Source organism: Anopheles coluzzii, chromosome 3 (assembly GCF_943734685.1).
Source record: "Anopheles coluzzii chromosome 3, AcolN3, whole genome shotgun sequence".
Lineage (NCBI taxonomy): Eukaryota > Metazoa > Arthropoda > Insecta > Diptera > Culicidae > Anopheles > Anopheles coluzzii.
The window spans coordinates 12,190,530-12,205,802 of record NC_064671.1 but is presented as its reverse complement, the minus strand read 5'-3'; the positions used below and the strand labels follow the sequence as shown (position 1 = coordinate 12,205,802).

Sequence of the window (15,273 nt, the reverse complement as noted above, 5' to 3'; positions counted from 1 at the left end):
TTTTAAACTACCATCCACGAGGCCCTCCATTAAGATTCGTAAGTCCGCCTACTGTTAACCCCTGCATTAGAGAGATAATACTTCCTTGAATCGCGATAACGAAGGCCTCTAGCAATGATAAAACCGTGCAAATTTATTTACCCTGGTATAAAATGAGCTGATGAGAATCGATTATAGACAGTAGTTCCATTTAGAGCCGAGTGTATCCCTTCGCTTTAGAATCAGGTCGTTTTCAAAATTTCCTTACAGTAGTATCAATTCCGCTATCGGTTTCGGGTATGTAAGTCAAAACTTTATGGTTTACATGTGTTGTGTTTTATTCAAATCTTTAAGCTATCTTTTGATTATGATTCATAAATTTCGAGTTGATAGTGAATAATTTGATTGGTACAATTGACACAATTTTTTTTTATTTAACATTAACACTTTGACGAGCGCGCACACAACTGTGGTGCTATACAGGGATTTCCAGGGGTTCCAATCCAATCCAATTTACTTTAGAGAAGTGAACTTTATATTTGACTCTATGGTACCCTTGCTAGGCAGACTTATTAAAATTTCCTATCGAATTTGTCCAAAAAGCATACTACAAAGTCGAATTCCTATAACATATAGTTCATTTCCCGCAAGAAAGAGTCAAGAAATTGTCCAAAAATTATGAGAACCCATGAAAACCCCTGTAAAGAAATCATTGGTTAATGGCTGAAAACACCATAATGGTGTGATGAAATCAAGTATTGGCCTAGCACACCACTGTGCTGTGATGCAGGTTTTCGTTTCACCCAGGTTATTTTATTGTGTGCCTTTCATTATTTAACGGCATTCTCAACTGCTATGGTAAATAGAATGTTACAGTTGAAACCTGCACAAATTGTTCGGATCAGAATAGAACAGTTCCTTTTTGTCCGGTTTCGTGATACAGTCGTTAACTCGAACGACTTAACGCCCCAGGAGTGTCCAAAACTGCTCCCGGTCTCACGCCTTCGTTTGCCAATCCGTTAACTTACAGGGTTTCCTACAATTTATTGGTCGGTTCCCATAAATATTTGGGCTCGTCGCACGATTTATTCATCGTATCCTATAGATTTTTGGTTCGTTCCCATAATTTATTGGAATCGTCTGATTGAATATCAATACAATTGAACCAAAAAATTCTGGGAACCAACCAATAAATCGTGGGTATACACCAAACAAATATGAGAAGCAGGCAAACAACTATGAGAACCGACCAATACATCGTGGGGAACCCTGTAATAGCTTATAAGTCATTTTTCGTCCTTAATTAGGGCCTACCACGCCTTCTCTGTCCTTGTGAACGCCCTAAAAGACTTTACGAGCCTCATACGTTTTGTTAATTGTTTTGGCGATCGTTTATTTTAAAGGAAATGAGCAACACATTAGCCGGCATCGCGAATAAATGAACTCTTTTTAACAGTAGTTTAAAGTTCATTTTGGTTTAACTGAGTTCATTTGTTGTTTATTCCTGTTAAAATAAACGATCGTCAAAACAGTTAACGACTGCTCGATATCGCATATAGGCAAACATGGGGAAAAAATCGAGCAGTATAATTAAACGACTGTTAATTTGCATCGCATACGCTCTTGACAGTCGTTTGTTTAACGGCGGCATATGACCAGTCGGTTAAATTAACAAATGAACTCAATGCGATCGCGATGCTAAATTCTAGCAATTTTTAACGACTCTGGTTAGCTTTTAACCATTTCATTTATGCCGGCTATTAACTCGGATAATGAACTTTAAACGATTGTTGGCAATCAACAAGCTTCGCGATGCCGGCTATCATTTCGTAATCCGATTTCCGATTTCGAAAATGTTGTTGTTATTGTTATTGTATTGTTATTGATAGTCACTATGGTTTCACCAACACATGAACCGATATCTATGCGTTGCCACATTTTGTTCGATATCTTGAGTTGCAAAAAACACGAGGAATAAGTTGGTTAGCAATTCCTTTTGAGGCCACTTTAGTATCATCACTCATCAAGTTTTTTTTTATAATGGGTGGTTTTGATTTCTATTTCACTGCTATATTTACGTTTGTAGAAAAATGTTATAACTAAACTAAATATACGTAATGGAACCAACAAACCCGTCGTCTGCCTTCGTAGAGATAAGCATACCACATGGGTGTTTGAAATTTATGAAATAATATTTATGCTACAAACACACATAATGGTACGTATAAATGTATGTTATATAAATAAATAATGTTATATAAATTTACGACAAGTAAACATAAAGATGACATCAAACGTATTTTTTTGTTTTTCACATCAAATATCAGTTTCCTTCAAATTGACGGGTTCCGTAAATCTAGTGTTAAATATGCTCCCAATCTTCTTTTCTTTCAGACACCATTAGCGATCTATTGTTACACCGTCAGCTCGATTGAAATTATAATATTCTGCAGTAGAAATGTCTTTGGTTGCATTCTTGTTTGGAACCGCCGGAAAATCAGCAGCAGTTGGTACAACTGGTGCTATCATAGGATTGATTGGCCCACAAGCTGCTGTTAGTATAGCAGTAGTAGGTGGTGTGTTAGCGGCGCCCGTTATATTTAAAGCTACTAATTTTGTTGGAAATTTGGCTGTGAGAACTGTAGTAACAACTGCTCAAGTTGCTGTTAAAACAGTAGTAAAAACATATGACATTATTGATAATGTTGTTGATGTCCTGGTCACCTCGGAGAAAGGATCAAGCAATCAAGCAAATTCTAAAAATAATCAAAACTATCATAACAATAAGGAAAACAAACGAGAAAACCCCAACACACAAACCCAACACACAAATAACACACGATCAGATGGAACTGATTGTACCGGAGGCCCCGGCGGTGATGATCCTAGAAAACCAAATCATAACCCCATCCCAGTAACTTCATGCAGGAATCCAACAACAAGGTCAAGAAGAAATTCAGCCAACTTCCAGGATGAGGATTCTGATAACATACATAGACACACTGGCTACACTCACTTAAAATCAAGAGTAATAAATGGAGTTCGATTTGGTGGGGAGGTTAAAAAAGTTTCTGAAGTGTCAAATCAAGCAGTGACAAGCATTATTCATGAAGGAGCTAGTAATTTTCAGGCTGGATATATAAAACCAGAACATCCTGATTCAAACATGCATAGAGCTCACACGATACGAATTAAATTAGATAATATAATAGTGGAAACATTATTTCCCATACTTTGGAAACTATTGACGGACCACGCTGGACATACTCAATGGGTATCAAAGACTTTCAATGTATGGGGCAAAATTGCTCAACGGATCGATAATCTGCAGTATGGGTGGATAGTGAGAGCTGCTCGAGCTAATTTTCCTGCAGGAAAAACTCCTGAAAATCTAGCTATTTTTGAATCAATTAAACAAGACATTTTAAAAGTGTATGATGATGAGTTAAGTTTGCACGCGTGGAAATATACTGAAGAAGAATTAAATGAAATAAGAAAAGCAAGAACATGGTTGGAAAACGTGACAAGTGGCTATTTGTTTGAAAAAGCTCTGGAGGGATACAATCTGGAACATACATACGACAATCCAAGAAGACGACTATAAATTCTATTGGGGTTTGAGAGAACCAATGTGTGAACGCGAATAGAAATATTTTTTATTCCAAAAGAACAGTCCATTCAGAATAGGCCATTTAGATCTTTAAATAAAACTTAATAAAGTCATATATTTAATTGTGTTGCTATTAAGTAGTTTTTATGTACAACAAATGTGGTTTTAAGACGTGAGAGAACAATCGCGTCTTCCATGTAGAAAATGACACAAAAACTGCATTCATGCTGGGGTATGTGTTATTCAAAAAGGCTAGCATACAAGCCTCAAATCTACGTAATTTCATGTCGTTAGTTAGTTTTTACAGTGATAAACACATCACATCAGTCCAAGTGTTTAAGTATGCTGCATATACTCATTGTTAGATTGGGTAATATCGTTACCATTCTACTGTTCTTCTTCTTCTTCTTTTGGCTCAACAACCGTTGTCGGTCAAGGCCTGGCTTGTACCACTTGTAAGGTTGGCTTTCAGTGATTTATTGGTTACCCCCTCCATAGCAGGATAGTCAGTCCCACGTATGGTGGCACGGTCCATTCGGTGCTTGAACCCATGACGAGCATGTTGTTAAGTCGTACGAGTTGACGACTGTACCATGAGGCCGGCTTTAGCTTTCAATACTGGGCGTATTATTGCTTAAGAAGAGCTACCATTTAAACATACATTTAAAAGGCCAAACATAATATTTCTAAACCCTGTGTATTGCAAGGAATAAAATTTCAAACTTAAAAACTTAAACATCCAACAATATTAAAAATCGTTCACATTTAGGTAAATGAATGGAGCATCTTTCAACTACAATATTTCAAAAAAGTACTGCTTTGATTTTGAAGGTCAATAGTTTAATTAGAAAGAACATGTGTTAATCTTTAAATAATTTATAAATTCTGATGGCATTGCATCTGTTGCAGGTCCTCTCCAACTCGCTTCTCTTATAGTATTACATTCTCTGGCTGTTAAATAATGACATCGCCATCCAAGTTGCCCCTATATTTTTGCCCTCGGGATTGTACTGACAATTACCAATGGTTAATAAAGGCAAGTTGGTTCGAGATTGGAAGATTGCCCGACCAGAATAATAATAGAATCTGCTTTAAGCGATTGATAACAATAAAATTTGCGATATTCACGTCCACAGAGTATCAAAGCTTTAACCCACTTGTAATTAGTTGATAAAACTAGCCCTATTCGATTGAACATCTAGCTAGGTCACATAGACTGAATGTTTTTCCGATTTGTTTCAAGAAGGGGCTTACCTTAAAACACTTGTAGCATCACCCTCAACACCATCTCTTGCTTTGATTTGATGGTTTGATGATCCGCTCACTGTTGAACACATCGGGCTGACAGGAGCACCATGTAATTGTTACTCTGAAGGAAATAGAATACATTTACAATCCTATCCTATGTTCATATGTCAATGCAATACGATGCACTCACTTGCAAACGTTTGGCAACAGGGCCATAGTCTTCACCCGTTTTCAAAAACATCAAAATAACGAGCATCGAATAGGGCTCTAAGAAATTCTATAAGGATCATTACAGCGGAATACAGACTCTATCAATCAATCCACTCGAGCTTGTTTTTTCCTGCACATGTAATTCCATCATCAACGACCTATAATGAAAAATATAGGAGTACAAATGTTGCTTGCACAGTCATTTGTGGAATATATAATAATAAATGACATACTTACAATACTTTTTACAATAAAGTTCTTCATGATTTGTTCAGTAGCGGCTTCAGTAGCAGTCAACAATTGGACGGGAAGTGGTTTTGGTGCCAATTTTGATTTTACAAAAAAACGTTTAATGTTTGTTTACAAACAGTCGACGTGCTTGACGTTTAGCCGGATTCGTTCACAATTCCCAGTTAACAAATTTGGAAGTTGTCGTTTATCGTGCCCAAATATCAAATTTGAGTTGTGTTCGCAAAGTACGTTTTCTCAAACAATCGAAAGCAAGCGAAAAAATAATGCAAGTTAAACTTGAAAATATCTTTATATTTGTTTTCCAAAAATTTTCTATAAAAATATGCTCGACAGTTTTCAAAATGTGAATTCTACAATTTTAAGAATTTTTGGCAATTTTACCAACTTACGATTTCTTAAAATAATAAAACATTTTGAAGTTTTTGGAACTAATCCGCCAATTTTAAGAGCAATGTAAATCATTTAAATTCAATTCATTATATAAATACATTTCATTAAAATAAACCTTATATATGGCAAAAATCTTTTATGCTTTTTTCATCTCATTTACTTACAATTACAGTGGAGCGCCGTTTATCCGGAGTTCTCGGGACTTGACCTCGCTCGGATAAGCGAATAACACGTACAGGCGGTCCCCGAGATACACGGTTAATGGGGACCGAAAACGGCCGCAAAATACCGCGTATCTCGAATTTCCGCGTAAGTCGAATCTCGTGATTTCCAGCTAAAATATCACTAATTTTCGTGTAATTTTGCAAGTAAGGGGTGGTTTTAGTCACTTTATGAATTATTTGATATTATTCTGACTGAATATAACAGTTTTAAACCATTTTAAATAGTTTTTAACATTCGATCAAAACGGAAATTATTTGGCAATTTGCAATTGATGTGTCAAATCAGTACAATTTGCTCAAAGAATTGTCAAATTTAGAAAACCGCGTATCTCCGAATCCGCGTATAAGAGGTACCGTGTATCTCGGGGACCGCCTGTATAATGAGTCAAATGATATATTTTATCACGAATTCCTAATGAGGCTTTGGGAAATTTTCTTATTTTCTGATAAAAAAAAACTCCGTTTTAATTAACTTCATATTTTTTCAATGAGAATATTTGGAATCTGTCATAAATTATAGTGGTTTTTGTTATGACAATGTGCTCTTACAACCGATTTTTCAAATATCCTCCTCATAACGCAACCTTTCACTTTTGTATTGAACTGTCATTTCTCAACAGCACGGAAAACAGAAAGCCGGATAAAAGGTACCCGGATAAACGGCACTCCACTGTAGTTCAAACCCTTTGTTTTGAGAACTAAAAACATCGAAAAAAAGGAACTAAGTTCTGAAGCGTCATATAAAACCTCTTAATTGACAGCAATGTGCTCGTGCCATCTACCATCTGTCAACTGTGTCAAACTTTGCCCATTGGGCAGTGCGGTTCACACAGCTAGCCGAGAAGGTTCCGCTGGATAATGTTTACTGTTTAATTTTCCCTGCACGCGCAACGAGACGGGTTTTCCACAGCGACTCACGGCGAATCGGCCAATCGGCACGCCGTGTTGCGAAGGAACAAGCATTTCCTATCGCTGGACAAACCAGCTGGCTCAGTCTGCGTGTGAGTGTGTGGTTTGTGGTCGGAAAACACAGCCGCACTGCGGAATGCAAAGAAGTTGGGTTAAGGATTAGGGGAGTTGTGTGTGTTTTTGCCTGTGCTGAATTCGAAAAGTGAAGGTGGAAACCGTAGTCCGTGCTCCGGCAAACAGTGTAAGGGCCAAGCGATTCGTTAATTGGAAGCCTTTAGTGAGTGTGTGCGGCACTAGGCAGTTCGTTCCACACACATACACGAAACAGTGTGCACCGCCTGCTACAGTAAACGTGCAAAGGCGGTGAATTTGTGAATTGCAAGCGAAAAACGAGAGTTGTGTTGAGTGCTTGTGTGCGGGCAACCAGGTCGCTACTTGGCGCAGTCCTCCCTCTCCATCCCCCGTCCCTGTGTGACAAAAAATTGCGTGAAGTGTGAATTCAAAATTCCTCCAGCAGCAGCAGCAGCAGCATGTCGCCCGCATTCCTGGCGGTTATCGCCGTCATACTCTGCATACTGTTCCGGATACTGAACGTCAGCAGCACGCCACAGATCCCCAGCATCGTCTGCAAAGATGGCCAGTTCATGGAGTGCTTCAACAAGATTGCCCCGATGCTACGGGAACCGTAAGTCATTTCATTGTGTTTTCTGTGTGTTTCGCCCCAACACTCCCATCTACCCAACGGAGCAGCAATTAGCGCTGCCGCTGCTCCCATTCATCATTCTGAAAACTCCACCTTCCTCCACACGTAGCGGCGCATATTCGCTTCCATGTGTGTGTGTGCGTGTGTTTCCACGCCTTTTTGTTTTGATTTCGCATTTGCACTCGCTTCCTCTCTGCGCCGTCGCCTATTTTCGCGACCGAAGGCCAAGCTTTCCCTCGTCAATGGAAGCGTCTAGATGGAAGAATCCGTTCATACGGAACCGTTTCTGTCGTGTGTGTGTGTTGAGTTGGTGGAGATGGAGCAGTGTGAAGGGACAACGCAAAAGCCCTGAACCCTGTCTCTTTCTCTGTACGCATTTCAACCCGCCACCAGGCACAATGGGGCGATTTTGGTGCAGCAAATTCAAAATCAAAGCAACCGTTGCGCTGGTGGCGGCTTACGGTCGCCTTGGAGACGACCGATACGCTGTAGCGGAAGCGCTCCATTCCCCAAAAAAGGGTTCCCTTCTGTTAGGCGGCAACCGTTCATCCCCTCCTCCAACCCCCCCCCCCTACCTTTCCCTCACGTTTTCTTTGTGTTTGCGCACACGTCGTTTGATGGAGAAAGTTCCAAAAACGTCGCAATAACATGGGCATGGAAAAAGGGCGTGAAGTCGAGAAAGGTGCAGACAATCGGCCGTGTCCGTGTGTTGCTTGTTTTTCTTGTACACATACACACACACACGCTTCGGTGAACGGCTGGGCAACAGGAAATTGGACCATGTTTGGGAGTTACAACCAAATTATCATACAATTCACGGGAGAGACGAGACCCGGATCGGATGCACCAGGGGAGGTAGTCAATTATGCGGTAAATTATCGTAATAAGATATTGGAACTATGGAGAGAGGATCGTTTGGTGAACTGTTAACAAAAGTTAGCACGTTGGTGAAACAAATCATGCCACGTGGTTCTGTAATTTGTTCAATGTTTTATTGCACCTTTGAAACATAAACAAAAAATTAAAACAAAAATATTATATTGATGTAACGATGGTTTGATCAACGGTTATGTTACCTCAAGTGGAAACTTAATATAGTATGACATTAATAATGCAATATTTTAAGGTTTGTTAGGTAACAAAGCGATATTGTACGTTGTCTATACTTTCGTAATATTTTTAAGCATTTTTTAAATTATTTTCGCTTCAATCGAATGATTTTTTTTTGTTGAGTTTTGTGGTTATTTTTTATTTTATTTTTTATTTATTTTTTATTTATTTTAGTTTTCATTATAATCTATTATCATATACTGGTTGTTTATTATTTTGTCTGGACACACTTGCTAGGACACATGCTTATGCCCAATGTACGTATTGATCTTGATCCAAGCATATTATCGGTGAAATAGATTCGCCAGATCTATTGGCAAAATGTAGTATAAATGTTCGACCTAGAATGCTTCGTAATTATAGATTAATAAGAACTAACCTTACAAGACGTGTGTATACTGAGAACGACCCTGAGAATGCACTGACCCGTAAAATTAATCAGCGTTACATGTTATTTGACTGGCACCTCTCTACAAGTATTCGTCTTAATTCTTATTCACTGCGTTTGATTTGCTGCTTGTTGTGTTAGTATTTATTACAATTATTTAAGTTTACTATTTACTCAGTGACAATGCAATTAAACAATATTCATCTAGCCTAGAGTAGTCTACATAACAATTCGCAGCTTTGTACAATCTCTAATTAACTTCGGACCTATCTGAAGTAGGCAACATAAATAACAAAGTAAAAATATCGTACTAAAAGGCTGTTATGGCAAAAAAAATAAATAAATAAATAACTTTAAACATCATCAAAACGTTAATTTATCTTCAGATAACACTCAATAATGTTGAGATTCAAATATCTGAAATAAATAGTAAATAATACGCATAAAGTTTGAAAATGAGTTGTTTGTTTTTGTTAAGAATGGGCCGGGAACCAAATCAATCACTAATAAGCCGCTACTAGCATATCTTGTGTGGTGCTATTAGATTTGGTAGATGGAATTGTAATCGGTATGTGAAAGCCCGTTTAACAGAAGTTACCACGGCTCCAAAAATGAATTCGGACCGCCCTATCTAGATTCTGTACCGAGAGGAATTTAACTGACTGAGAGCTAAAACAACCTAAATAAAAGCCCATTTTCAATTAAATGGAAGGCTGAACAAAAGCAGACATGCTTTCCACGTGGTAACAAGCGTTTGAGTCGATCAAACAGAAGAAAAAAAACAAAACAAATTCCATTGCAGATTCCCTGCACGTTATTACACTAGAGACAAGAATTCAAATGTCATCTCGCTCTGATCGATTTTGACTGACGAATTCCATTTCCATCTACCAAATCTAATAGCATCAGTAAAGATTCCAGTCCTAAAAGCTGGAACAATAACAGAGTTACGTACAATAACGGTATAAATCCAATCAAATTCTAATATCCGATTTTTTACAATAGAACAAAACGTTGTGGAACCTTACGTTCATTTCCGATACGTAAGATAACTCCTAATAGACAAACCCCTTTAAAACACAAAGACATAATACTTAGAATTAAGTATCAATTCGTAACATTTAAGATATTCGTTTTAATGTCGATGCCGAAAAGACGTTTTAACTTTAATTGCTTATTTTGGAACATTTTGAGCTTGATCTGTTAACATTTCACATCCTTATTGTATGTGCTCTCCTTTGCCGTGATTTATTTCTCAAGATATATATTTGCTTCCATCCCATTGAACGAGATCTGCAGACGTTGTAAACAAACTTAGATGATGTTGGTGCAATATTCCATGTGCTTAAATTTACAACGCATGCAATAAAAGCACCCCCCCCCCCCACCCCCTCTTACACCCTTGGAGAATGTTCTCGTTCACACAAATATTGGTAGGGGGAAGGACCAGTCGCCCTTGCGCCAATGCCGCAGCTGGATGCGTTTCCACGGCACGGCACGAAAAGCAGAACCGGTTGTGTAAACGGTTTGCCGGCGTTTTGGTCGCGTTTTTTTTTTCTTTCTTTCTTCCTCTCCTCCGTTTCTAGGTCAGTTCCCCATTGATGGCTAGCGGCGGCGAGGCTAAGAATGCGTCAGCAGCTTACCCTCTATCACTTACTTGCAGTAGCGACGGCGTCAGTAGTCGAATGCAACAATGTGTAGTGGATCGGATTAGTCGTTCTTCTATACTCCTTTTTATCATTTCCTTTCTTCTAAGCAATGTTTTGTTCACACAGTTTATTTAAAGACTGTGTTTCACATGCCCTTTCTGACTAATCACACACATATGCGACACTTACATCATTCGTGTGCTGCCTTCGCACACTTGTCATACGACTGATAACGACACAGCGGGCTAGACTTGTTCTAGAATACGCTCACTTATCACACTGCTTTAAAAAAAGCATTTCTTGTCGACGGGGCACGCTTCGTCAGACAGCGACACGTTACTTGCGTCCAAAGTTCATACGGATGATATCATCGTCCGATCGGTCGCGTCTGGCTTTTTCGTGTGACGGTGAGTAAAGTACAAACTCGACTTAGCAACTGCCAAATCCGCGTAAGGAAACTGGGTCCGGCTTCCCCCGCCTAACCATAGGCAATCATACTCGGCTGCGGGTTTCGCTGGGTGGGGCAGATGGAGAATAAAGCATGATGATTTGTTTGTTTTCATTTGCACCAAAAATGCTGGGAACGATTGGAAGGGGGGCAGCGAAAGCGGTGGCAGCTGGAATGCATAAACCAGCAGACGATTAAATATTCGCTATTTCGATGAATATTAATTACATGAGCTTACAGCGTTTGGTGTTGAGATGAGATGAGAGAGGCCTTCTTATGGCGTACATTACTTGAAGGCATTTCATATTTTTGTGATTTCTGCATGTCCGGGAGGAGATTCAGTGTTGACTGATTACATTCATAAATTGATGTTATCAAACCACTTTTCGAGATTTAGCTATTTATGTCTAACGAATTCTTTGCATTCTCTGGCATGAGAAAATGGTCAGCATTCCTCGATGAGTCGAATGGCTGCAATGTTTTTATTCTTATTTCAAACATAAAAAAGGAGACAACCGCAAGCTTTTGCAAGAAATACTGACATGATAAATTCTTTCTTGATTAAACCAATTGTTGTTCGCTGTAAAGCTAGCCCCACTTCCCATTATTTACTGTAAAACTTTTTCATTTCCAAACCGACCTCAGCGCGCATCGGTATTTTGGAACAGAGCTCACGTTTCCAATCTAATTGCAGAAAGGCAATATTTACCCTAACACCCCCAGCACCTTCGTTAACCTGCCGAATTAGTTGCACCTAAGTGGCGAAACTTTACCCGTGCTACGAGATCAGCCACTAAGGAATTATTTTGCGAATCGCAATTCGTGGTGGTGGTGGTAAATCCTAGACCCTATGGTCAATCCCCCCCCCCCTCCCCCATTGCTAGTGCAGTGCAAAAGTTGTAACGAGTTTAGGTAGATGGAAAAACAGTGTTTGGTAGTTTAGAGCAACAACATCTAGATAGTTTTTATGGTTCTTTTTTTTCTTTCTTAGCTTCGGACTGTAAAACAGTAGATACAGTTAGAACTGGGTTTGATCGTGACCTTTTGCGGGAAGTTTTACAAGCAACCTGCGTCAACAAATAATATATTCACTGGTACAACTTTAAGGAAACGTAGGATCTTACAAACTTTTTTAACTTCGTTATGTGTAGTCGTGGACTTAACAACATTTCACAACATCAAGAGATTACGTTTGCCACGTACATTTTGCCCAAGACATGGTTAGGCTGTAAAGGTTTGATTTTGTTGAACGTTTTCTTGTAAAACTATTTGGCAGGCATTAGATACATGCAATTCTACCAAATTCAAATTCATATTTCATCGTAAAATAAATCATCATTCATGCCTGCATTTAAAGCACGCTAGTAAGTTGTTGTTGTTTTATTTTTTTACGAGGCTTTTTAGCATTCGCCTCTCGACGCTAGTAAGTAAGCTAAGGACTTATTGAAGTGAATCTGTAAGCTATTCTAAACTTAATACTCCAAGCTTAACTCTGAGAGTGTCCTTCAGACATTGTCCTTGTGCTTTAGGAAACGTTGTCTTTTCGGGTATTTGCTGACATCCAAATACTCTGTCTTGTGATGTGCGAACATATTGAGATGTATGGTCATCTACACTAGGTCAAGGTCAGTAACAATTTTGGGTAACGTTTGATCCATGACCAACTCTACAGCATTTGCTAGGAGTTGCTGTTCGGTGCAGTTAAGTATTGAACCCTTTGGAGATGCGTATGCGTAAGCCTGGAATTTTGTATCATAATACTACGACACTGCTCAAGGGTGTCCTGAGGTCATTCGGTTTGTGATCATCTTAAGAAACAAATGAAGTCAGTCTGCCCAACATCTCTATTAGAAAAAAACCTCCGTATATAGAGAAATCATAAGCCTTCTGGTAAAGTGTTCAGCTTTCGTAACCTTAACGAGTGGTGTGTCACTTTAATCTTTTTTTCCCGATTTGCTCCGAGTTGAATTCATTTCCCTTGAATATATATTCCAATTTGAATAGCATTCGAATTCGAAGGTTTGCTTCGGCCCTCGTGGATGCCATCCGAAAATTCCTTACATTTCAAACAGCGGAAGGAATAGTAACACATCCGTATCGGATGCAAAGCGGATACACATTCATCGAATATTTTAACTGGACGTGCAAAGATTCTACGCACATACGAGAACATCACGTATGTGATAACATGGTTTCAAAGTCAATTGGAATATATAATCATAGACAGAGGCTTGTTGGAACATTTAAAGGTGATTTATTAGCAACTAATGGGATGTAACAGCAGATACAGCAGAACTGATAACAACTTGGTCTAACATATTATTCTTTATGAAATCTTCTAAAAGTAACTGCTCTTATCTCATCTCGTCTGATACACGGAAGGACACGGGTGAGACTTTTTGTATGTTTTTTTTGTTGGATGACCAGTCCATATTTGGCCCTCGTTTTTCACAAAGATCCCTTGTGAGCATGTTTTATGCATGAGTTGTTTATCATTATTCCATCCACGAATTGGCCCACCAAGCCCTGGCGGCCCGGGGTGTGCTCGTTTCGATTTGCCGATAAGATCGATATTGCCAAGGTATCACAACGGCGCACTATCACAATAAACACTTCATGTGTTGTTTTGTCACCACACGGGCGGCCTCCATCGAGCAGGATGATGAGTGTTATTGTGCAAACAACATAAGGAGTGTGACAAATTGTTAGAAAGCCGTAGAAGACTTGGGTAAACAATGGGGAAAATATGTGACTTTACTATGCTTTTACTGTTCTTTGCAGCAATTTGTATTGAACTCATATCAATTGAATGAAAATGAAAGTGCATGGCTAGTCGAAAGCAGCATACGCAATTTTCCCAGCCTCAATGTTTTGCGTCGCCGGTAAAGAGATAAGAAGCCAGCTGTTTCTGTCCACCGTCGCCGACGCCATTGTTCCGCCTGACTCTGTGTCGATGATTGTCCTTCAACAGACAACAAATACGCAATTGGAGCACCTGGTACACCTGGTTTGGGGATGTTTGCCGCGTTTGTGCTTCCAGATATAGTATTCCCGCCTGGGGAACGCCTGGGTAGCGTTCATTTTTTCACCTTTTGGGAAAAGTAAACCATTGCCAGCGGAACGGAACAAACTGGCCACGGCCCAATGCGTCTCTGTTCCTTCGGTCTGTCTTCTGTCTCAGCCGAAAGTATTGGGAGAGGTATATTTTTAGCAGTAGCCAGTGTTGTTGTTGTCTGCCGTATGCGGTATCTGAAGGTCTGAAGGTTCCGACTGCCCACCCCAACTCAAGCCCCCGGCGTCCCCCATCTCCCAACGGTATTCCAGGGTGTTCTATGAGAAGTTTCAGTTTCTCGTACATTCCCAACAAGCAAACGTTCTTTACTGTGCGTTATCAATGGTGCTGTGTGCTGTGGTTAGTGTGGGTGCGTACGAAAATAAAAACACCTTTAACAAGCGCATAAACCACCGCCAGAGGAGCGGAGTAATAAACCGACCCGCCAAATCGAGAGACCCCGTTCCGTTCGAATCGAACACCACTACTCTGGTGGTCGTGTGGCTGTCTACTAAGCTCGTGATTAGAAGGTTCGAGAAGGATGATCAATCAGCGACCAACGGTCAAACGGATTTAGACAAAACAAAAAGGAAAACAAACATTACCACAAAGTGTAAGCGGGAAAATAATACTAATCATCATTCACTACTAGCACAGCACAACAACACTAATGATAATTAACGTTCCCCTCCCCTATCCGACTGTCTATGCCGAGGGATAATTTATTGCCAAACACAAGCAGCCCTGATTGTACTACTACTATCCACTGCCCACGACTACAATCCAACCAAGCCGAACAGCTTCTGTTCACCACAGTTATCCACCAAAGTGTTTTCTTCACCTTTTCACCATTACGGCCAAGTCATTATTCAAACTTTTACTTTTCGACGCTCTTTACTGCGCATTTTAATTTTTGCAAAGAAAAGCTAGCCTTTATGCATGGTTTTTTTTTTCAATTTCAATCTCCCACCGTAAACGACCGGATAATTGGTCGGAAAGTGAGTTGTTGCCCGCTAAAGGAAGAACTTTTCCAACTGGATGACATTTGCGGGGAAAAAAGTATCAATGTCTGTGGAAGGCACTTGTTGCATTTCGTCTAGC

The 15,273-nt window shown here is 39.5% G+C and overlaps 1 protein-coding gene across 1 annotated transcript in view; it reads left to right on the top strand.

Annotated features, from left to right (window-relative positions):
* Positions 1-6,737: 6,737 nt before the first annotated feature.
* The window catches only part of LOC120956511 (abhydrolase domain-containing protein 2), a 33,314-nt gene continuing 24,778 nt past the window's right edge, over positions 6,738-15,273 (top strand). Inside the window, exon 1 of the mRNA XM_040378013.2 lies at positions 6,738-7,507. Within this exon, the coding sequence (XP_040233947.1) occupies positions 7,353-7,507 (155 nt within the window). The 5' untranslated portion in view covers positions 6,738-7,352. The remainder of the gene's footprint in view (positions 7,508-15,273) is intronic.